At 40.9% G+C, this 24081-nt stretch overlaps 1 protein-coding gene across 1 annotated transcript in view; it reads right to left on the bottom strand.

The window, feature by feature from the left end:
• LOC121868674 (phospholipid-transporting ATPase ABCA3-like) overlaps positions 1-24081 on the bottom strand; it is a 132796-nt gene that overhangs the window by 32171 nt on the left and 76544 nt on the right. The window contains exons 26-32 of the mRNA XM_042369511.1: positions 13009-13161; positions 11214-11441; positions 10408-10519; positions 7290-7411; positions 6552-6717; positions 5481-5702; positions 567-779 (exon numbers count right to left, since the gene is read on the bottom strand). Of these exons, the coding sequence (XP_042225445.1) occupies positions 567-779; positions 5481-5702; positions 6552-6717; positions 7290-7411; positions 10408-10519; positions 11214-11441; positions 13009-13161 (1216 nt within the window). The remainder of the gene's footprint in view (positions 1-566; positions 780-5480; positions 5703-6551; positions 6718-7289; positions 7412-10407; positions 10520-11213; positions 11442-13008; positions 13162-24081) is intronic.

Raw genomic sequence — 24081 nt, 5'->3', positions numbered from 1 at the left:
TACACTAAGGCTCATGGCTGACAGGAAAAACAGTATACCATATTGTATATACTCATGTATATACCTATCTTGTGCACAGTTTGACCTGTGATATTTGGGTTAAAAAGCCTGACTTTTTCATATACAGTAGTACTGTATACAGTATTGTGCATAATTTGACCCTACATGATAGTGTACACACTGTGTCCCAATCTCAGGGATCTTAGCTTCCTGGTCTCAACGTTTGCCATAGTAATGCAGCCCCCCCCCCCCAGCCGGTATGCTGCCTCTCTGCCTTCTCTAGTGACAGTACACAGTACTGTGGGAGGTGTCAAAAGATGGCACTCAAAATTGCATAGTTGTGGATTTTTTTTTTTAATTTTCAGATAATTGTGGGAGGTGTCATGGGATGAACACTGTGTAATATGTACAGTACTTTGTATAAATTGTACATTATAATAATAATGGTGGGCATCGAAGGGTTATATTAATATATCCACAGTATGAGAGTATGAGCAGATTTCTTTTCATCCCTTGACACCCTCAGGAACCCCCTCAGGAACACCCTCAAGAAAACAAACACTCACCTCTCCAGGGTTTAATGGCCACTTTATGCCATATTCGAGACAGTGAGTATCTGATTGTTTGGAACACCTTCAGCTCAGTTAAGGCTATCAAAATGTAGAACAATATTCCTTCCACTCCCATAAACACTAACATTCTGCCAATACCGAGCTTCTCCCAGGACAGAAAATCTTCATTCCAGTCGACACAACCAAAACTGCCACAATTGTCAGCTTCTGTAAGATAAAAGGAATAAAAAATAATACTCTTGCTTATCACCAACATAAGAAAGGAAACATATATGGGTTAGGTCTTCAAATGAAATACAGGGGCCCCCAAGTGCGTGGATTTTTATTTCGCAGTCCTCTATTATTCGCGGATGACACCCTGGATATACCCAAGAATGTCTGTGAGTAGTTGCTCACTTTCCGCGGTGTGTGTACCCTTTTACGCGGAGAGCAGCGCGAGCAGGGTGCGCACAAGGTCGCCCAGTCATCAAAACATTACCGAGTTCTTCACCCGCCACCCACCACAGACGGCCCAAGTCAGTGATAGTGATAACGATAGTGAGGATATGGACTTATATGGACTTTGAGGGGTTTGACAAAGAGGCCCTGCAAGCCTCTGTGGTGGATAGTGATACAATTGATACAAGTGATACAGGTGAAGGCCAATAATCTGCCCTCTGCCTCGGAACCAACCCCCCATCCCCGTGTGCCCAGCCATCTTTTCTACTAATGTAAGTGTTAAAAAACCTAATATTATTGATGATTCTCTTAATTATTAATTGTGTGTGCATACCATCATAAAATTACAGTTATTTTACTACAACGCATTTGTGTGTCTGAAAAAGTGGAGTTTGGGCTCAGCCCGGTGTCTATTTTAATCAATCCTATATATATATATATATATATATATATATATATATATGTATGTATATGTATGTATGTGTATGTATGTATGTATGTATGTATGTATGTATGTATGTATGTGTATGTATGTATGTATGTATATGTATGTATGTATGTATGTATGTGCATGTGTGTATGTATGTATGTATGTATGTATGTATGTATGTATGTATGTATGTATGTATGTATGTATGTATGTATGTATGTATGTATGTATGTATGTATGTATGTATGTAAATGTGTATGTATATGTATGTATGTATGTATGTATGTATGTATGTATGTATGTATGTATGTATGTATGTATGTATGTATGTATGTATGGCAGTATGTATGTATGTATGTATGTATATGTATGTGTATGTATGTATGTATGTATGTATGTATGTATGTATGTATGTATGTATGTATGTATGTATGTATGTATGTATGTATGTATGTATGTATGTATATATATATATATATATATATATATATATATATATATATATATATATATATATATATATATATATATATATACACACTTAATCAGGAGAGTCACTAATATACTGTACAGTACATTATATGGAAAATAAGAAAGAACCAAACAAACTCCAAGACAGGAAATAAAAGATAAAATGACTCCATACACACTTACTCATATAGTACTAGACTTACATAACAAAATGAATACATTAAATTACTTTAAATTTTATCCTAACTCATTCATTGATTCTGGAAGGTATGTCAATTAGATTATTCTAGTTTGACACAGAGCCAGGGGGCAGCAGCGCACCATCCACCCGCTCTACCCCCCACACGGGAGGTGGCACCAGCTCCGCCTACCAGCCGGGAGGAGGCGGAGGCGAGCGCTGTGTAAACAATGACATTTCTAACTACACCCTGCAAAATACAGTGTACTTAGCAAATGCTGCAGCTTCTGAGAATGGGGGGGGGGGGGTTACTAATGAGAGCAGAGACCCTACCAAGAACAAATTCTGCCTTGAATGTCATGTACACTAATACTGACACGTTCCTTGATAAGAGAGAAGAGTTTGAAACACTACTGAAGGTGCACCAACCAGATATAGTAGGAGTTGTAGAACTGTTGTACAAGAACAGGAGAATCGACCCAGAAGAATGTGAGTTCAGTAATAAGGTCTATGACTCATTTACGAACCTTTCTCAAGAAACTTGTAAGAAGGGTGTGATTGTCTATGCTAGGCCAGACCTTATGCCAGCCAGGAGAGGATACAGGGAGAGGATGTTTTTGAAGAGTCCAAGTGGTGTAAAATTAAATTAAAGCGAGGGGACTTACTTATTGTCGGGTGTATCTACAAATCCCCAAACTGTGGCCCACTAAATCAAAGGAACTTAAGAGCCTTAATAAACAACACAGCGATGCTCAACCCTAGCCACCTCCTTTAACTATGGCGACATCGACTGGAGAAACGAGTCCACCCCGAATGACTTGAATAACCCTGCTACTCTTTTTGTAGAAACTCTGAGAGATAATTTTCTGTTCCAACATGTTCGAGACTCGACACATTACAGAGGGGAGCAAACACCCAAGCCACTAGACCTCATCATAACAAACGAGGAGGGTATGGTGGCCAAACTGGAACACCATGCCCCAGTTGGCACCAGTCACCATATAGTGTTGTTAATCAGATTTAACTGTTACCTAGTTCAAGATAAGGCCAGGCCAAGGTGCAAATATTACAAGGGAAATTACAATGGGATGAGGGAAGAGATGAGGGGTATCAACTGGCCTGACTCATTAAGGCACAAGAACGCAGACACTATGCTGAATATCATAACTAGTAAGGTGACCCATTTGATCGATAAATATATACCCAAGGCCAAACCCAGTGCCTCTAGGAATATGAGGGGATCCCTACACATGAACCATGCGGCGGTCGACAAAGTTAAGAAGAAAACTAAAAAATTCAAGACGTGAGTTGGGTCAAATGATGAGCAGGACAGGAGGATGTATGCAAGAGCCAGAAACCAAGCAAAGATAGAGTGTAGAAGGGCTGAAAAGGAGTTCCAGAGGCTGGTTGCAAGCGAGGTCAAGTCTAACCCAAAGGCGTTTTACCGCTATGCAAAGTCGAAATTAAAAATGCAAGTAAGAGTATCAGACTTGAGGCTGAAGATGGTAGTTATACAGATTCTGACCAGGATAAAGCTGAGGCATTGAACAGCTTCTTTTCCTCGGTGTTCACAACAGAGGATGCGATTAATCTTCCTGAGTTGAGGACAGACAATTCGACACAGCACTGACCCACATTGTGTTCACAGAAGAGGGTATTAGAAATAAACTGTCAAGGCTAAAGGTCCATAAGAGTCCCAGCCCTGACATGGTGCATCCCAGAGTGCTAAGAGAGTTGTGCAACGAGCTTGCTGAGCCCCTGAAGATCCTGTTTTGTAAATGCCTGGATGAACAAATGGTCCCCAGTGAATGGAAAGTGGCTTATGTGAGTCCTATCTTCAAGAAGGGCGATCGTCACTCCACGAGCAACTATTGATCGGTGAGCCTGACCAGCATAATATGTAAAGTACTTGAGAGTATTATCAGAGATGCCGCGATGGAACATCTACTACGAAACATTTTTGTAAAGAATTGCCAACACGGTTTTATGCCGGGGCGTTCCTGGTTAACACAATTGCTCAAGATATTGGATATTTGGATCCATATTCTGGAATGCGGTGGTAATATCAACAATATATACCTAGATTTTGCCAAGGCTTTCGACAGAGTATCCCACGAAAGGGTGAAAATCAAACTGGAAGGGTTCGGAATTCGGGGAAATGTCCTAGCGTGGATAAAAGACTTTCTACATGACCGCAAGCAGTGTGTGGTGATTAATGGCACGAAATCATCTGACGCCAGTACACTCCTCCATACAAATGTTTGCCGATGACGCCAAGTTATTTCGGGAAATCAAGAACCAAGCTGACTGTGAAAAGCTGCAGAAGGACCTCTGTGATCTCCAAGAATGGTCGAAGGAATGGCTGCTGAGATTCAATGTCACGAAGTGTAAGAGGATGCACCTGGGGCGTACCAACGGTAAGGAGGCGTGTCATATGTCCCAACGGGATAAAGAAACTGCACTATTTGAGACTGAATGTGAGAAGGACCTAGGTGTGTATGTTGCCAATGAGCTGAAGTTCTCGGGCCATTGCGAGAAGAAGGTAAATTGGGCAAATAAATTATTGGGTCTTATAAGAAGGTCGTTCAGATATCTAGATGGTTCGTCCCTCGTAACGATCTTCAAGTGTGAAGTGCTTCCCCATCTGGAGTACTGTCACCCCGTCTGGTCCCCGAGATATGCTAGGGACTGTCAGTTGGTTGAAAATGTTCAAAGGAGGGCCACCAGACTGGTGCCTGCACTTCGGCACTTCAACTACCCTGAGAGATTGGAGCGCCTGAACTTGCCTAGCTTATACTACAGATGGGCAATGGGCAACCTAATTGAGGTGTATAAGCATCTCAAGGGGCATTACTCAGTGGAGTGACCTTACTTGGAGCTGGCGGACGCTCGCCCCACAAGGGGTCACAGCTCAAGATTGAAGAAGCCGCAGGTCCAGAAAACTGTGAGGGCAAACTTTTTCGGAGTAAGAGTTATGAACTCTTGGAGCAATCTACCAGAAAGTGTTGTGACGGCACCGAGTGAGAGATCTTTCAAGACCATACTTGACCAACACTGAAGCAGGTTCAGGTACATTCAGGAGCCGGTGCATGCCCAGTACTTGCCAACAGTGCATAACAGAGCCCTGACCGATCACCCAAGGTGCTAACGAGCTGATCAATTGGTGAAGAGGATAAAAGTAAAAGTAAAAGTTTTAGTAACAGTTGTCAACATGAAAAAAATCACTGTAGGATCAGTCTTACTATATTTCATTCCAGGAGGCAAAATGCATTAAGAATATATTATAGAAATATACAACAGAAAACCCAAGGACTATGTCCATGAGAAACTGATAGTTCACCAGTTCCTATTGACAGTAGAACTAATATATAAGACCAACAAAATAACTTACCCCTACAACATGGGTTGGGAGCAATCCCCAGTGTACATATTAAGCTAACAGTAGAACGCTTGCAGATTTCTGTAGATCTATAATTACTGTAGACATCAGTAATGGCAGCAGCCATGGCATAAGATGGGAAAAGCAGAAATATCCAGTCAAGCATATCAGCTACGTGGCCAAGCTCCAGGTCTGGTATACGGAGGATGGTTACTGTGATGACGGTAGCCATTCCTGCCAAAAGTAATACAGTATTTTATTATCATTTATGACAATTATCAGAACATATATAAAACAAGAGAGGAAGATCCTCTTAACAACTCAGGTCCAACTATTTATGCACAAGAAGAATATTTTGTTAATTCTACCTGAGAGAACATAAATGCAGAACTATTAAAGAGCTGAATCCTGAAATCCCCTTTGATAATCAAGATCTGGGGGAATTAATATAAATTGACAGTGTATTTATTTGATGGTTAGATAATAGTGGAAGGTTGTTTTAAAAATAAATTCTAATCCAGTTGCACCTCGAACCTAATAATACAGGGTATCCATAAATTATTACCCTAAAAACAGTGGTAGACCCATGCTTTAATCAGGGTAATCAGTCATGTACACCCTGTAAAGGTTTCCCCCTGATATACTGGTGATCTCTTCAAAAAAACTGCCATTAACATGCAATCTCTTATGGGACCCTTTTTTTTTTTTTGGTACTGTAAAGAGTTTCTCCATATGAATACTATGTTTCTACTTCAGAAACTCATACATCAGGATGGCCAACACAGGTGCTGGTAAATCACAAGTTGCTCGCTAAGGCTTGTGACCTTAACTTAACACACTTCTAGAGAATGAAATTTTTAAAAAAGGTAACTGGGTAATATGTAAAGATATGTGACATCATTACAATACTTACAGGCAAAATGAATCTTTAAAATAGTTGTAGTAAAAGGGGGAAAAATGGATAAGAAAAAACTGGGTGGCTGTGATGAGGACGATTCAGCTGTAAGTACTGTATTGTATAATGAAAGCTTCAGTCTCTATTTGCTAGTGATACACAGATACTGTCAAAAGGGTGATGTATACCAGAAATAATATTTATGATAATCATCCTGGTGAATCCTGCAGAAGGCACAGTGAAGAGAAAGGAGCAGAGGTACATCAGTGGCAGAGTGACCCAGGCGTAGTGTACGAATACCAGCATGATTCTTGCCAGCTGCTCTCCTTCACTCAGCCCCTTCAGGCCAAACAGCTGTATAAAAGACATATTATCATAAATATCCTCTTTACTGTACATACATACATACATACATACTCGAGCACAGTCTGAAACATGACAAGGAATAGAGATAGAAGACAACGATGGGTCTAACCTTATTTACCTAATGACCACCCACTAGAGGTAGCCATGCCAAGGGAAGGAGGCCAGTGTAGGATACCTCCAGTGTTCTTGATAATTTTATCAAGGGCTATTTTAGAGTCCAGTATAAGACCTTAAAAAATGCCTGCAAATTGTATGAAGCCAAAATTAATGAAATGTTAATGGGAGGATGGAAACTAAGACAATGTTTATATTCTTTTTAAGCTACCAACATTTTACAAACACTGGTGTTTTCAAAAGCAACCACAGTTCTCCTTACTGCCGATACACCCTATTGAATAACAATAACAATAAAATAATAATAATATAAAGATAAAAATACTAAATAAAAATAATAATAATAATAAAGTAATACATATCATAATCCTAGTAATGAGTAATAATAATACAGTTATAATAATACTATTAATAACAATAATAATAATAAAGATAACAATACTTACAAACAGACACAGAAGACAAAAACAACAAGGAACCATAAACAAGATATAATCCCAAATGGCTGAAGCCGTCCAGTAGGTGATGAAGTTCACGCCAGATACAAACTGCAGGTGCTTGGCTTTGGCTGTAAGTAAAGGTTACACATAGTACTTAATTCCACCTTATTAAAGACCTTAAGACCTTATAGCTAATAAATTCTACTCCACAGTCAACAATATTACATACAGTGAATGGAAATTTGGGCCATGGTTAGGTTAGGTTAGGTCCTAACCACCTTGGCCCAAACTAAACATCCGTGCCACAAACAACCTACATTCATTACATACGTCAATGTTTCATAATACCTCCCTATTTATAATTAACCTAAAAAATTGCCTTATAAAGTATTACCGATACTTATTTTGAAATGTGGAACACTATATATAATCAGCTTACATAAACTGATTCACCTAATTATGGTAAATAAGTGTAAATTAAGTGTAATTTTAACCCATTACTGAAGGTGAGTTGTTCTTCAGTTGTCACCATCAAGCAACAGTAAGTACAGTATCATCCAATGCACGACTCTACTGCAGCCACGGGTTAATGAATCCAATAAGGCTGTAACAGCACCATTTGCATTATACAGTCAACCCTCACTTTACGCGGTTAATTCAACCCACGGGGTACCGCGGAAAGTGAGAAACGCGAAAAGTGAACAACATAACATATGGGATTACTGTAATTGAAATAGAGATCGGCTGACCCCCAAACTCCACTTTTTCCGACACAATACCTACGTTGTAGTAAAAATAACATCTTAATTTTATGATGGTACATGCACACAATTAATACTTAAGAGAAATAGAGAAATACAGTCGCCAAGTTAATGTCCATTCAAATAATGAACTCAACTCCCTCCCCCTCTTCTCACACTACACTCACTGGCTCTTCCCTCTCTTAGAAATTTTTGGGGGAAAACCACTGTTAGGATAATATAATTGACATTGTGGATTCATATAAGACCAGGAATATTTTGAATATAACTGTCAATATATTTTGCACAAAAGATAACATATTTACTCAGAGTAAACAAAATGCTTACATTAGATCTAAAATTTGTATATCTAATGCAAAATCTATGATGTTTATATTCAAAATGATCATCAAATTGCAAGAATTCCAGCAATGTAAATTATATTCTGGCCGGGTAATTTGTATGAATTTTATGAGCTAAAACAAATATCTTCAGTTAATAAAAAAAAAAATATTCTTCACAACACTATCTGTCAATCAATGTACCCCACCTTGCCTCCCCCCCTCTTCCAACCGCGCCAGATAGTCCCAACCCTCCCCCCCACCCCCCACCTTCCCTCCCTACCAGAGAAATGTTGGGTGAAAAAACTAGATTTTAACTTTTAGTAATAAATAATACCTCAGACTAAAGATAGGATAATATAATTGACATTGCTGGATTCCTTGCAAGACCAGGAATATTTTGAATATACACTTCATATATTTTGCACAAAAGATAGCATATTTGCTCTGAGTAAACAAAATACTGTACTTGCATTAGATCTAAAATTTGTATATCTAATGCAAAATCTATGATGCGTATATTCAAAATGATCATCAAATTGTAAGAATTCCAGCATTGTAAATTATATTCTGGCCGGATAATTTGTATGAATTTTATGAGCTAAATAAAAAAATTATACTTCACCTGCGTAAAGGGGTACACGCACCGCGGAATGTGAGCATCCTGGGTTCTGGCAGGGTACCGCGTAAACATGGAAACGCGGAATGTGGGACCGCGTAAAGTGAGGGTTGACTGTATAAATATTTACCCAAATGTATATTACCAAATTATTCACCAAGTTATTCAACTGTGCCTCAGCTGTTGACATTATACTTGGCTGAGGTTGCAGCTCTTTCGGGGAGCGAGCAAGGTCTGGCTGAGGTCAGCTCATGTTAGCACAACAGTATATCTGACGTGTTTCCTTTCTCACACTCTAGAGGGCAGGTGAGGTCAACCAAATCATAACAGACCTGGCCTGCTCCTCATCTCTCTCTTGATATAGAAACAAGGGAGAGATCAGACTCATGCCTTTTGTTACCCAGTGAACACCTCACTTAAGTGTTCTCCTGTGTAATTGCACTAAGACACTTCCCTTAGTAGAGAAGGTACAATATACTCTCAACTGAACTCAGTACCTGTGAAACTATATTTTTCTACAATAAAGAAAAACCAACAAAGTGTTTACTTCAGCCCTGCCACTTATTAGTTCCAGAACTAATATATATATATATATATATATTTGTGTGTGAAATATATCTATAAAAAAGGAGTGACACAAGGCGGCCCATGAGGGATTTCAAGTTGTGGGGAGTTAGGTGAATGAGCAGCACTTATCACTTCAAGCACAACATTTCTTCCTTAAATGACTTAATTCAACTTTTCTTTTTCTTTTTTTAGAATCGACTGACTAGACCACTACCTTATGTCTGTAAAACTTGTAGCTCCTGAATAGTCAGAGTTGTATAAAACAACATGTGTAACATATTGCACCTGAGTCACAAACCAAACTCTCATTTGGCCATAAACAAAAAACATGACTGGCTGAGTAACCTTAAAAAAAACACAATAACAAATAAAATGTTGAGAAATTTATTTATTAAAGCCTCCCTTAACCATAGACACATTGTGGTGAGGAAAAAAAATTACTGCATGGACACATGATAGGAACAAGAGAATGAGGTGAGCTTTAATAAAAATAACAAAACAAATATCTGTCATTAGAGGCGGCCAAATCCTCATGAGGCAACAAACTCCGAGAGGCCATAACTCTTGGATAAAACACCAAAAATACTCCTTATCAAACCCATTAGAAATAATGTGATGTATACCTATTTAAAGTATCAGGTTTGATAAAATCTATTGCTATTTATTAGAATTCTGTTGAGCTCCTGAAGGTACCAAATATCTGACACTATAGGAGAGGTGACACACAAAACTAACATGTCATTGGAAAACAAGAGCAACAGTAATTTTTTATAAAGTCTTCAGCCCCAAGGTACAGAGAGAGAAAGTCTACATGCTCATCCTTAAAATTGTGCACATTAATGTTTATCTTCACTTACTACTACGTTCTTGGATGACAAAAATGACGAATGAGGCAGCTAAGAAGGACATCCCAAAGGCCAAGTTGAAACCAATCTGAAAGCCCAAGTTCTGTCGCTGATCTTGTGTTAACTGTAAGAAAATAAGATCTTAGCAGAATCATTAATACAATGATAGTGTAGATACTGTACACATACACTTTACTAAATATTCAATAGCATAAAATTCACATTTGTTTAAAATAATCTTTAACTCTATGTCTTGAAATAAGATTCATACTGTACAACACTTGTATTTTACCTTACAAGTACTGTACTCTGATGTTCATAAAATGATCCCTGTGACTGTTTGAATGTCTGTAAAGTTAGGGATACAATGTACTGTATGAGCCTTTTGCTACCTAACCACACAATAAGACACAGACTAAGGATAAAGGTTACACCATCTCCCTGTACCACATATGCCACACCTTAAAAACATACAAAAATCTTTTATTTTCCCATATTCAAATGACCATAAACTCAAATATTTTTGGAATTTGGTGATATTTGAATGTACAGTACAGTAAACTTCCTGTAATGTGGGTTAATTGTGGAGATGGCTTGTCCAATTAAAATTATACATTACTGTATTAAATAACTGCAGAGATTCACTAACGCAAGCACAAGGTTTAGTTATAAACAGTTCAGTACATGAAAATAAACAACCTCTCTCTTTCTCTCTGTCACACATAATTCACTAAGCTAAAAAGTACCCAACATCATTCCTTCAAACTCCATGTAAGATCTTAGTTTTAGTACACAACAAAATAATAAGGTATTTTTACCTTCTCTATGTCAGTCCTAGGCAGAGGGTGATTAGACGTTGCAATGGTAATATTCTTGTTCCCTGTCACGGCTCGTATCACAGCTGTGTCCGCAATGGTCAGGGCCAACGGAGGAGTATGAAAGGGTTGATTGTTGAACATGGCTAAGATGTGTGCACCATATTTCACACCTTCAATCTGAAGAGCAACCATCCAATGCTGGTTGAAGGATGGAATGTCACTTTGGGTCTAAAAAAAGACAAAACAAGAAAAAAGATAAGGTTTTAGATCCACTCGTACGAAATAATTCTGGCTGTTAGTCACTCACTTGATCATTCCACCAGTAAATATTTCTATCAATTAATATTTTTAGTCATCAAAACATTTTGTTCAGGATGAAAGAACAATATTTTACATTTCATTTGGTAATCTATAAAAGGTTAACTTCTCATACTACAGTTAAAGTAAAGCTGACACAAAGTCTTCCTCAAACATATCATCTATTGAATATCTTCACAATAAAGTACTACTTGAAACAACAAGTAAGAGGCATGGCCAAACAATAACAGCACCTTCTCCCTTTTAATTTTCATGAGCACTAATAGAAGCAACTTTGCAACACAATACATTCTATTCCTCACCTGTAGACATTCTACAACACTCAACATGAACACAGATAGTCTCTTGACAAAACTTTTAAATGTGTTTTACAGATGGTAAAGCAGTACTGAAGGTGAGCAGGTTATGAAAAATACAATTCTACACGTGGTGTGAGACAGTGTCGGATTTAGACCTGTGGAGGCCCATGGGCAGCCTCTTCGTGGAGGCTCCCTTCATTATAATTACCCAAGAGGGTGGGGTGGCGAGTGAAGCGAGCCTAAACATCTGGGAGTTCTGGGGGGCGCTGTAAGCCCCCCGGGAAAATTTTGAAATTTGAACACTTCTTTGGAGAATTTTGAAGCCATTTGCAGTTACATTGAGGAAATTAGAACATTGAGAAATTTTTAATTAACTGTATATTTATTGATAGTGTACAAATTCCCAACACACACACACACACACAAAAGTGAGACATGACTGTAGTCATTCATGTGGTTTCAAGTCGACCAGCCCTGATATAACTACTACCGCACATGTCAAAAATTTTCAAGAGACTTCACAGAAAAGAATATATTATTAGTTATTACAGAGAGATGATTCTTTGCATTATTAATCAGATAAACCTCTACTCAAATAATGGTTCTGTTCAAGAATGCATGTATAGGCTTCTTTAAGTCCAAGGTCAGATAGATTCAGAATAAGTATTAACTCAACTATAAATAAAATTGAAGTTTTGCATCCAATAGTAAAATAAATAAACAATTTAATGAATTTGATAAAATTATAACAAAAGTCTGAACATGTTGGAAAAAACAAGAATTTTAATAAAAATAACTGCCATCGACCATGGATAATGGATAAATTGAACACAAACATTGATCAATTGCAAAATAGAAAATAAACATTACCTTTATTTACAGACCAGGCACTTTACGTGACCTGGCCGCTGCAAAGTTTTTTATCAACTTTTCGAAGTCAATCTCTCTGAGCAAGAAGGATGTTATCCAGTGTGATCCTCACTACCAAACACCACAGGTTTCCCAGACCCCGGTTTCTTCCCGTACTAAGACTGAATTACATTTTTCACCACTTATCAGCATACTAGCCATTTGGGTGGTTGGCCTGTATGGTTGGTAAGCTGATAAGTGGCAAAAAATTTAATTCACATAATTCATTAGGTAAATGTTACCCATTAGTCATGTAAACAATGCCTCACCTGGTCTAGGATGAAGGTCGAGAAGTTAAAGTCTGGCTCAACCATCTTCAACTTGTTCCGGTGAATAAAATGCAGTTTGACAGCTTCCTCCAAGTGATCAGTGTAATTGTTTGTCTGAAGCAGCTGAAGTGCAGTTACTGTTCCATCAAATTTCTGTAAATAAAATAAAAAATTAATTACAAAAATTACCTTTTCTTGAAAACAGTGCTACAGTACAGTAGGTGTTACCGACTTTACAGAAACATACTATACAAACTGTACAGTAGACTGATAGAAGGGGGTGCAAGATATAATACATTATAATAAGCATTTCTGTTAATATGTGTAAATGATCAAAATGTAAATAGTAATATCTCTGTTAGCCAGAATCCCTCAAACCTGGAAATCTTCGATAGCCGGAATTGAAATTTGCTAGGAAAATCATTCCCAAAGCCGGAATTTTCCCCAAAATTCCAGCTTTGGGAACAAATTTTCAGAGGTTGAAACTTGAAAGAATTTGCTGAAAATGTCTTGACTAAAGATGAAAGTTAAAGTATTTTTGTGGGGACCTGACCTGACTCAATGTCAGGTGGAGGTCAGGTGGGGGATTAGTGGTCTCATATTACTGACCTTCTGATGGAATGTTAGATCACCCTTTCTTGGCTGGGGAATTAGTGGGTCTCATGACCTGAAGATGTCGTGAATAAACAAGAAAGCTAAAGTATTTTTAGGGACAAACATGAAAGTTAAATAAAATGTCAGTAATGGCTAGTGCTACTTGTGAACAGGGCTGTGCCCTTCTGAGGGCCGAGTTAGAGAGGGCCAAGGAAGAAATCTTGAAAATAAGGGAAGTGATAGCGAGGATGGAGGAAGAAACGAGGCAAGGAATGCCCGTGTCTGACGAAAACTCAGACGAATGGAAGGTTGTGAGGAGAGGGAAGACCAAACTGGTGGTGAAAAAATACACCAACGTGGTGAAAAAGCTCACTAAGGATACGACAACAACAGGTAAGTGTACCAACCCTTTCAAGTCCTTTGATAGACGAATTGGACTTTAACATAGTCAGAGACAGGGCTGACAAGGAAGGTACGAAAATCTTAATTGTTGGCGATTCCCAGGTACGGTATCTGGACAGAGCTTTTTGTGGAAAAAATATAAATAGGATGAGGGTGTGTTTGCCAGGAGCTGGGGTGGAGGATATAGTTGACAGGATGGATAATATCTTGTCTGGTAATGGGAACAAACCCATTATCAGGCTAAGTGCAGGAGGCAATGATATTGGCCGGTGGAGGAGTGAGGAGCTTCTTGATAAGTTCAAGACAACTATAGAACGTATTAGGTCGAAGGGAGGGATCCCTAGGAGAGTTGGCAATTAATGGTTGTCAAGGGCAGTTGGTGTCAAGGGCCTTCTTGACAAATTTTGCACGTAATATCAGTCCCATTCATTGACAACTGGGAAAACTTTTATGGCAGAAGGGGACCTTCATGCTAGGGATGGGGTGCATCTGTCTAGGGATGGGGTGGCAACCCTGGCTGGCTCTCTGGCGAGGGCAGTTCAAAAGATGTCGAAGTCTTTAAGCTGCTGGGGGAACATATGAGTACAGGGGTGGAGGAGACTGCAGTGGGAGCGGGTAAACATATAACCGAACCGACCCGGGGTAATAATATACCTGTACTCGATTTAGTTCTGTCAAACAGAGTAAACCTCATTAGTAATGTCGAGGAAGGGAACGAACTTGCTAACAGCGATCATAAAGAAATAAGAATCCAATTAGAATTTCAGGGCAGCCGCAAGGAAAATTCCATTAAAGTCCCAGATTTCAGAAGGGCAAACTTTGATAGTTTGAAGAGGCAGCTGAGAGAGGGGGTATCATGCTTAGGGGTGAATTACATGACCTCAAATGAGGTGACCTCTCCTTACCTGGAGACCCGACGGTTGAGGATGACCTGATCACAAGATCTGAGGTTGACGAGTTCCACAATAATTTAAATAATGAGTTACTTAATGCACAAAGGCAGAACATACCATACAGAAAACTCAGATCAGACAACAATGACCCTAAATGGATAAATAATTATTTAAAGAATATTATTGGACAAAGGAAGGCTATAGGTAGGAGAATAAATCGTGGTGAAGTTTACCTCTGAAATTATTATAAGGTATTGGCCGGTAGAGTTAAGACCGAGATAAGAAAAGCAAAGAGGAATAATGAACTGAAGGTAACAAGGGAGGCGAAGCCAAACCCCAAGGGATTCTATCAAATGTATCAAACTAAAACACGAGAAAAGATTGGACCAATACAGTCAGATACCGGCGAGCTAACTGATAACGACAGAGAAATAAGCAATAATCTGAATAAATATTTTCAACAGTTTTCACCATCGAAAATTTAAACATGATACCCGAGGCACCGACTCAATACAGAGATAGTGAAGAAAATAAATTAAGCGAGACAGTAGTGATAAGTAACAATGTTAGGAACCAAGTAGATAAACTAAAGCCTAATAAGTCACCAGGTCCCAATGAGATATTTGCCAGAGTATTAAAGGAATGTAAGAAAGAGCTTAGTATGCCCTTTAGCAAAGTTGTTTAACATGTCCTTAAAAACAGGTGTAGTACCAGAATCCTGGAGGATAGCGAATGTAATACCAATTTTCAAGAAGGGAGATAGATCACTATCCTCTAACTATTGTCGAATCAGTCTAACATCAACTGTAAGCAAATAACCGGAATCAATCATTTCCAACTCTATTCGAAATCACCTGGAGAAGCACAAGTTGATCAATGATTCCCAACATGGCTTCACAAGCGGGCATTCATGTCTAACTAATCTATTAACATTCTTTTCATCTGTTCTCGAATCAGTGGACGAGGGGCACAATTATGATGTGGTATATCTCGACTTTAGCAAAGCCTTCGACAGAGTCCACCATGAAAGACTAATAAGAAAAGTGGAGGCTCATGGTATTAAATAAGATATTCTAAAATGGATTAGTGTGTGGTTACAGGACAGGAAACAGCGAGTGAGCATTAATGGCACTAAATCCGATTGGATTTAGTGGACCATTATTATTTATTATGTACATAAATTACATAGATATCGGCTTAGAAAAAAACATAAGTAAATTTGCTGATGACACTAAAATAGGGCGTGTAATTAAATCTGACAAGGACTCCTCACAACTACAGGAAGATCTACAAAAATTTTGAATGGTCTAAAAAGTGTCAGATTAAATTCAATGTGGACAAATGTAAAGTACTCGGTAAAGGAGATATAAACAGGGAAACCAGATACCACATGAACAACGATGTTATTGAGAAATCCGACTGCAAGAAATATTTAGGAGTAATGATAAGTAGGAATCTTAAGCCAAGTAAACAATGTGTATTTGCTCGAAACAAGACTAATAAAGTACTTGGGTTCATACAAAGGAGTGTTAGTTACAAGACTAGCGAGGTCATCCTAAAACTATATCTTGCGCTTGTGAGACCTCACTTGGATTATGCAGTTCAATTCTGGTCACTGTATTAAAGAATGGATATAGAATCCTTGGAAAGAATTCAGAGGTGAATGATAAGACTAATCCCGGGCATTAGGAACTTTGAGTATAGAGACTGGTTAAAGCATCTTAATTTGCACTCCCTCGAGAGACGTAGGGTGAGGGGCGACCTGATAGAGGTGTATAAGTGGAAGGCAGGGCTAAACAAAGGGGACATGACAAAGATACTCCAACTATCCAACCGGGAGCAACTTCGTAACAATGGGTCGAAGGGTGCCAAGACTGGTGGTGACAGCAACGCCTTCTTAACATTCCTGAACGCTAGGTCGTGGTCAGGAGTCCAGAGGAAAGAGCGCTTGGGGCTCATGAGGGGGCGTAGAGGTTGGGCTGATGTGGCGATTTTAGGGGAGAAGTCGGCCAGCTGATTTACCAGGCCCATAAATGAGCGAAGGTCGGTCAGGTTCGCTGGAGTAGGGAAGTCCCTGATGGCCTTGACCTTCTCCTCATCAGCTGAGATCCCCTCTGGCGAGATGTTGTAGCCGCAGTAGTTAACTTGGGAGGCGGCGACCACAAATTTATCTTTGTTCAGGGTGATACCATGGGCACGACATCTTGTGAGCATCAGATGAACTCGGTTCAAGTGGGCCGGGAGATCATCGTCAAAGAGCAGGATGTCATCTACGACCTTCAAGCAGTTGGCGACACCCTGCAGAGCCATATCCCCACGGAGGCAGTACGCATCCCCCGTTGCTGCGAAGCCCATGGGTCCGCGGCAGTGTTGGAAGCGGCCGTGGGGCGTGATGAATGTAGTGAGGTGGCGATCTTCTTCCGCCAGGTCGTTTTGCCAGTACCCATGTAGTGCATCCGCCGTGGTAAAGAACTTTGCAGACGGGGTGACGCTGCGGACTGCTTGAATGGGCGTAGGCGATGGATGGGCGGGACGGGAGACCTGCGAGTTGAGATGGGTGAGGTCCACTGTGATGCGAACACCTACAGGCTTGGGTGCCAAGACCATAGGGTGGCACCACTCGGAGGGCTCCTCACCGGCGTGTCTGATGATCCCCTGCTGCACCAGAGAATCGAGCTCCGCCTTCACCTTGTCCTGTAGGGCAAAGGGGATAGGTCTGGGTGTGTGGGTGGCGAAAGGCGTCGCGCCAGGCTTGAGGTGGATTCTCATCGGGGGGCCTGTCATCTTCTTGAGCGGCGTCTTCTGGAGGTCGGACTTGGAGACAAGGACGTCGCTGAACTGACGAAGAAAAAACTCCCGGGCGGCAGCAGGTGTGGTCATGGCTGAAACAGGTATCTCTGCACACCTGTTGAGGTGTGTCACGGCGAGGATGGGCTTTGGAAACTCGGATGAGACGATGGCCAAGTCCTGACAATGGCCACATGACAGGAGAGGGGTTTGGATGCCCTCATGGACGTGGACTGTGGCAAGGCAAGACTTGGGACCGAGCTGTAGTGTTGCCTTGAAGCAACCCAAAGGTGGAGACATCGGGGACCCGTCCGCTGTGAGCACGTCTTTCATGGCTGTGGGTGACAGGCTACTCCTGGGAATGTTGAGGGCGTCCAGGTGTGTTGGTCCAATCACCGTGATGTCCGCGCCCGTGTCAGGTATCATCAGGAGGTTGGAAGAGTTGGCACCGTAGGACAGACGAACATTGACGGGCTTGGGGGACCTGTCACTCGAGGCATCATCCACGCGTCGGCATCCTTTGTTGTTCTTGGGAGACGGTGGTGTGGACGTTCTGTCGGGCTGTGAAGAGGACGTTTTGACCTGGAGATGGAGGCTTCTTGGTGGACCTGCAACACTTGGCAAAGTGTCCTTGCTTGTTGCAGGCGTTGCATGAGACCTTGTTGGCAGGACATCGAGTTGTGCGGGGCCAATGGCCTTGAAACCCGCAGTTTCGACATTTACTATCAGCCGCAGGGCACTTTCCTGGACCGTGCTGGCGCTGACAGTTTCTGCAGGATTCGGGAGAAGAAACTGGTGACTGTGACGGGGGCTGTGGAGAGGACGCCGTCTGCATCTGGCGTTGATTCCTCTTGTAGGTGGAGACGGCATGAACTTGAGACGGCGATGAGTGTATAGCTGAGGCAGCCTCTCTTGTGGCCTCATACGACCTGCAACAGGTGACGAAGTCGGTGAGGGAAGAGGCGGCGTCGAGGGTGAGGAGTTTCTGAAGCAGGTCCTCGTCACGTACACCCATCAGCAAGATCATCTTGAGCTGGATCTCAGCACAGGTTACAGGATCGCCTGTACATAGGTCCACCTCGGCTGCTAGGTCCTTAAGTCGTGTGTAGAAGTCTGAGAATGATTCCCCAGAAGCTTGTTTGCAGGATAGCAGTTCCCTACGACGCAAAGCTTCATTGCGGAGACCACGGAAGTGACTCTGCAAGGCGTTTAAAACCTCTGTCACTGACATGGGGGAGTCAGGGGGAATGGCCAGCGTGTGCTCTAGGAGGCGCTGAACATCGAGGGAAATGCACGATCTTAATTGGATGAGTTGTTTATGAGGGGCCATTCGGTTGAGGTCAGACATAACAGCAAAGTCTTCGAAACGACGTCGCCATTGATGGTATATTTGATATGTTGCATCAGATTGAAGAGGTGGGGGGCTGGAAACTGAAGACTTGCTGTGCAGGGGTGTACTCGAGACGGCAGGTAATGGAGGAGGCACGGAGAGGTCGACGAGAGTTGAGACTGGAGCAGGTGGTTGAGAAGGCACTGTGGCATACCCAAGAGGGATAGATGACGTGTGAGGAGGAGTTGTCTGAAGGGTAGATGAAAAGGCTGTAGATGGCGAATTGGTTGTGGCAGCTGGTGAAGTCGTCCTCGTTGCCAGCAATTCCAATAGTTCCAGGAATTTGCGGTTATCAGCGTGTTGTTGTTGTTGGAGTTGAAGACGGTAAGCTGATTCCTCTGACTGTCTTGACAATTCCTCTTGACGTCGTTTTTCCTCCTCTAATTGACGTCTTTGGGCTTCCTTCCCTTGGAAAACTTGTAGGAAGTGAATTAACTGACGTATATCCTGGCTCCCATCCTTTGAATTTAGCGCGCCCGGCGTGTGAGGCTTCGTTTTCCTCATAATCCTCATTTGAATTCCCCAGCAAATCGTCGTAGTCGGACATCTCGTGTTTGGTATGGTTGCGATGGGAAAGACAAGGAAAATAAGGTGAAGTGCTATGTTTTCGTCAATGTACTTGCCTAAGTGCAGGAACTGGCGGGCAAGTAAAAGAGTATTGACTGTAATATTTGTGAGGTTGAGTGGAGAAGGCTGGCGGTGGTGGTACTGGACTGTATTCCTCCGCGCGCCCGGGCGAGGTGGCGAGGCCAGTGGCTTGCGGGCCGGCGCAGACGGAGGATGTATGCCTCAAGTGCTGTCTTGAAAACTGGGCTGAAGGGCCCCAGAAACATAGCAAAACAGACATCAAAGGCACTGCACTTCATTTAGGGCACTTCACAAGGTCACAAAGCACTTTAATCCAGGGGCACTGTAGAATACATCTTCTGGGCGGGAAACAGATGAGGAGCAGGAAACAGACGAGGCCGGCTCTTGGGACTTGTCAACTGTCGTGTTGGAGCTACTCAACTGCGCCATGTGGTGGGATGTATATCCTAGACAAGGTTCTTTAAACTCCAGGGCACGAGCAGTAGATATATTCCATAAGTAGTACAAGACTTGGCAGGATAACCGACCGATACAGAAGCAGGAGCAAGCACAAAGGACTCCGTGTCGTAGCTAGGTCGAAGCCGATCTGAGGGAAGTTAGCTAGCAAGGCAATGAGAGTTGCTAGACATTACTAGGACAATAAATGAGGTCCTCTAGTTACTTGACTAGCGCGGAACAGACATAGCACATCGGGACATGGTAAGTGAACATAGGCATTAGACATAAGCATAGATATCAGACATGCTATAATAATATGTAGTACTGTAATACAGACATGTGAATAAATGGTGCAATGAATGGTAACAGAGTCTTGCCGTCAGGTGTGTTCACATATCTTGGTATTTACATATCTATACACTGAACACTTTACATTTGTCCACGTTGAATTTCATCTGCCATTTTTCAGACCATTTGAAAATTTTTTTTACATCTTCCTGTAGTTTTGCGGAGTCCTCGTCAGATCTAATAACACGTCCTATTTTAGTGTCATCAGCAAATTTGCTTATGTTGCTGTCTATGCCGATATCTATGTCATTTATGTATATAATAAATAATAATGGTCCAAGTACTGAGCCTTGGGGAACTCCTCATGTGACGTTGCTCCAATGGGACTTAGTGCCATTAATGTTCACTCGCTGTTTCCTGTCCTGTAACCATGCCCTAATCCATTTAAGGATATTACCTTTGATGCCATGTGCTTCTACCTTTCTAATTAGTCTTTCGTGGGGGACTCTGTCGAAGGCTTTGCTAAAGTCGAGATATACCACATCATAATTGTGCCCCTTGTCCACCGATGGGAAAACTGATGAAAAGAATGTTAATAGATTAGTTAGACATGAACGTCCGCTTGTGAAACCATGCTGGGAATCATTGATCAACTTGTGCTTCTCCAGGTGATTTCGAATAGAGTTTGAAAAGATTGCTACCAGTAATTTGCCTACTATTGATGTTAGACTGATTGGGCGGTAGTTAGAGGATAGTGATCTATCCCCCTTCTTGAAAATCGGTACAGTGACCCCTCGTCCCTCGTTTAACGAACGCCTCGGTTAACGAAATTTCGGTTAACGAACTGCCTTCCATAAGGATCTTCAATTCGGTTAACGAACAAAAATTCGGTTAACGAATTTCTTACGAACTGACCTCAACATGTTTTCGCTTGCACTGACCAGGCAACCAGCTTTAGTGTCAGTCCGCCAATACATTAATCGGTTCTAGGGCTTAAATTTCTTACTATTTTAGTAAATATCAAGAAGTTTATACTATTCAAATTTTAATTTTAATTTTAAAAGTTTAATATTCAATTTTTTAGTCATTTTAACAATTATTGAACATAATTGAAGGTAAAGTGACTAGTTTAATGCGTGGCATCCAGCCTCTTAACACAGCAAACAGGCGTTAGTCTCTCTCTGTTTTCACTGGAGGTAACATCTTGCTTGAGACTCTCTTCAACTAAACGCTTTTTTTCTGTGTTTCCAAGCAAATTATTGGTCATTTTGAAATATATTTTACATATTGACAATATATAATGCGGTGTAGTGTTGATTTAAAGAAAATAATCTTGAATTACACCAAGAGAGCTAAAATTTTATGGGTGAAATGGCACCATGGGGTGACTTCTCTTCCACCTCAATGCCTTCTCTTCTTCCTTCTCCTCCACCCCCATTCTAAATCCCATCATCATCATCATCATCATCATCATCATCCAGGAGCCTTCTACATACACACCTCAAAGTAAGTGAACCTTTCTACCATTTTTGTTGAATTTAGGAAATTTTCGGTGAGCTGGAACCAATTACCCAAAACCCATTGAAAACAATGGTTTTTGAGTTAACAGAACTTTTAGGTTAGCAGAGCGACCTTCTGGAGCAGTTGGGATTACGTTAACCGAGGTCACTGTAATTACAGTCGCTATCCTCCAGGATTCTGGTACTACACCTGTTTTTACTAGGACATGTTAAACAACTTTCCTAGGCGTACTAAGCTCTTCCTTACATTCTTTTAATACTCTGGCAAATATCTCATCGGAACCTGGTGACTTATTAGGCATTAGTTTGTCTATTTGCTTACTAACATCGTTACTAGTCACTACTATCTCGCTTAATTTATTTTCATCACTATCTCTGTATACAGTCGGTGCCTTGGGAATCATGTTTAAATTTTCGGTGGTGAAAACTGTTGAAAAATATTTATTCAGATTATTGCTCATTTCTCAGTAGTTGTCAGTTAGCTCGCCGGTATCCGACTGTATTGATCCAATCTCATCTCGTGTTTTAGTTTGATACATTTGATAGAATCCCTTGGGGTTTGACTTCGCCTCCTTGCTATCCTTACCTCATTATTCCTCTTGGCTTTCCTTATCTCGGTTTTAACCCTACTCGCCAATACCCTATAATAATCCCGGAGGTAAATTTAAGCCACGATTTATCCTTCTACCTATAGCCTTCCTTTGGCCAATGATGTTCTTTAAATAATTGTTTATCCATTTAGGGTCATTGTTGTCTGATCTGAGTTTTTTGTATGGTATGTTCTGCCTTTGTGCATTAAGTAACTCATTATTTAAATTGTCGTGGAACTCGGCAATCTCAGATCGTTATCAGGTCGGTGTCATCTGTCAGGTTCCAGCCAAGCGCGACATCCCTCTCTCAGCTGCCTCTTTAAACTGTAAGTTTGCCTTTCTGAAATCTGGTACTTTAGTGGAATTTTCCTTACATCTGCCCTGAAAATCTAACTGGAATCTAATTTCTTTGTGATCGCTGTTTGCAAGTTCGTTTTCCTACCTCGACATTGCTAATGAGGGTTTTCTCTGTTGACAGAACTAAATCAAGTATATTATTACCCGGGTGGGTTCGGTTATATGTTGACTTGAAAAACAGTCCTGGATCGTCTCAGAAAATCCTCTGATTCTGAGTTCCATGAGGTCAATCCAATCTATTTGGCTAAAGTTAAAGTCCTACTATACAGACTTTGTTGTGTATGGAAGCCCTGCGTATTTCATCACAGATAAGTCACTATTTACCTATCAAGATTGGGAGGTCTATATATTACTCCTGTGATTAATTTTTCCTACCGTCGATTAATTCTATCCTTGTTTCTGTATTCGCTCAGTTTTTATTTCCTTATTTATTTCACACTTCAGATTATCCTAAAATAGATTGCTAATCCGTCTCTTTTCCTGGTCTGCTATAGGTATGGATCAGTTTAGTACACAATTTGGTATTAGCCCGGTAACTCACGTGAGTCTAGATTAATCCATGTTTCAGTGAATGCTATTATATCGATTTCTTGATACATACCAAGGCCCTAATATCATCCATTTTGTTTCTCATACTTCTACTGTTACGTGAGTATACATTAGGATTAGTAGTGTTCTGAGTCCTCCTTACGCGTTTAGTTTTAAACTCCTGTCTAATTTAGTTTTGTCATCATTCCTAACACTATTTCGTAATCTTTCACTTTGTTTACCCGCTCCTGCAGTCTCCTCACCCGGTGCTCACCTGTATGTTCTCCTAGCAGTTTAAAGACTTCAATATCTTTTGCACTACCCCTCTAGAGCCCCAGCCAGGGTGCCACTCCATCCCTGGACAGGTGCACCCTATCCCTAGCATAAAGGTCCCTTCTGCGTAGAGTTGCCCCAGTTGTCAATGAATGGGACTGATATTGACTTGCAATATCTGTCCAAAGGCGGTGTTGACACCAACTACCCTCCAGCAACCATTCTGCCAACTCTCCCTAGGCAGGACACTGCACATGATAGGGATCCCTCCCTTAGTCTTATCGATCTATAGCTGCCTTGAACTTATCAAGCTCCTCGCTCCACCGCCAATATCATTGCCTCCTGCACTGAGGCAGATAATGGGTTTGTTCCATTACCAGACAAGATATTGTCCATCCTGTCAACTATATCAACGGCACGTAACT

The sequence above is a fragment of the Homarus americanus genome, unplaced genomic scaffold (genome assembly GCF_018991925.1).
Source record: "Homarus americanus isolate GMGI-L3 unplaced genomic scaffold, GMGI_Hamer_2.0 scaffold30535, whole genome shotgun sequence".
NCBI classification, from domain to species: Eukaryota; Metazoa; Arthropoda; class Malacostraca; order Decapoda; family Nephropidae; genus Homarus; species Homarus americanus.
The sequence above is the reverse complement of the archived record's forward strand: the minus strand, read 5'-3'. Positions and strand labels throughout refer to the sequence as shown.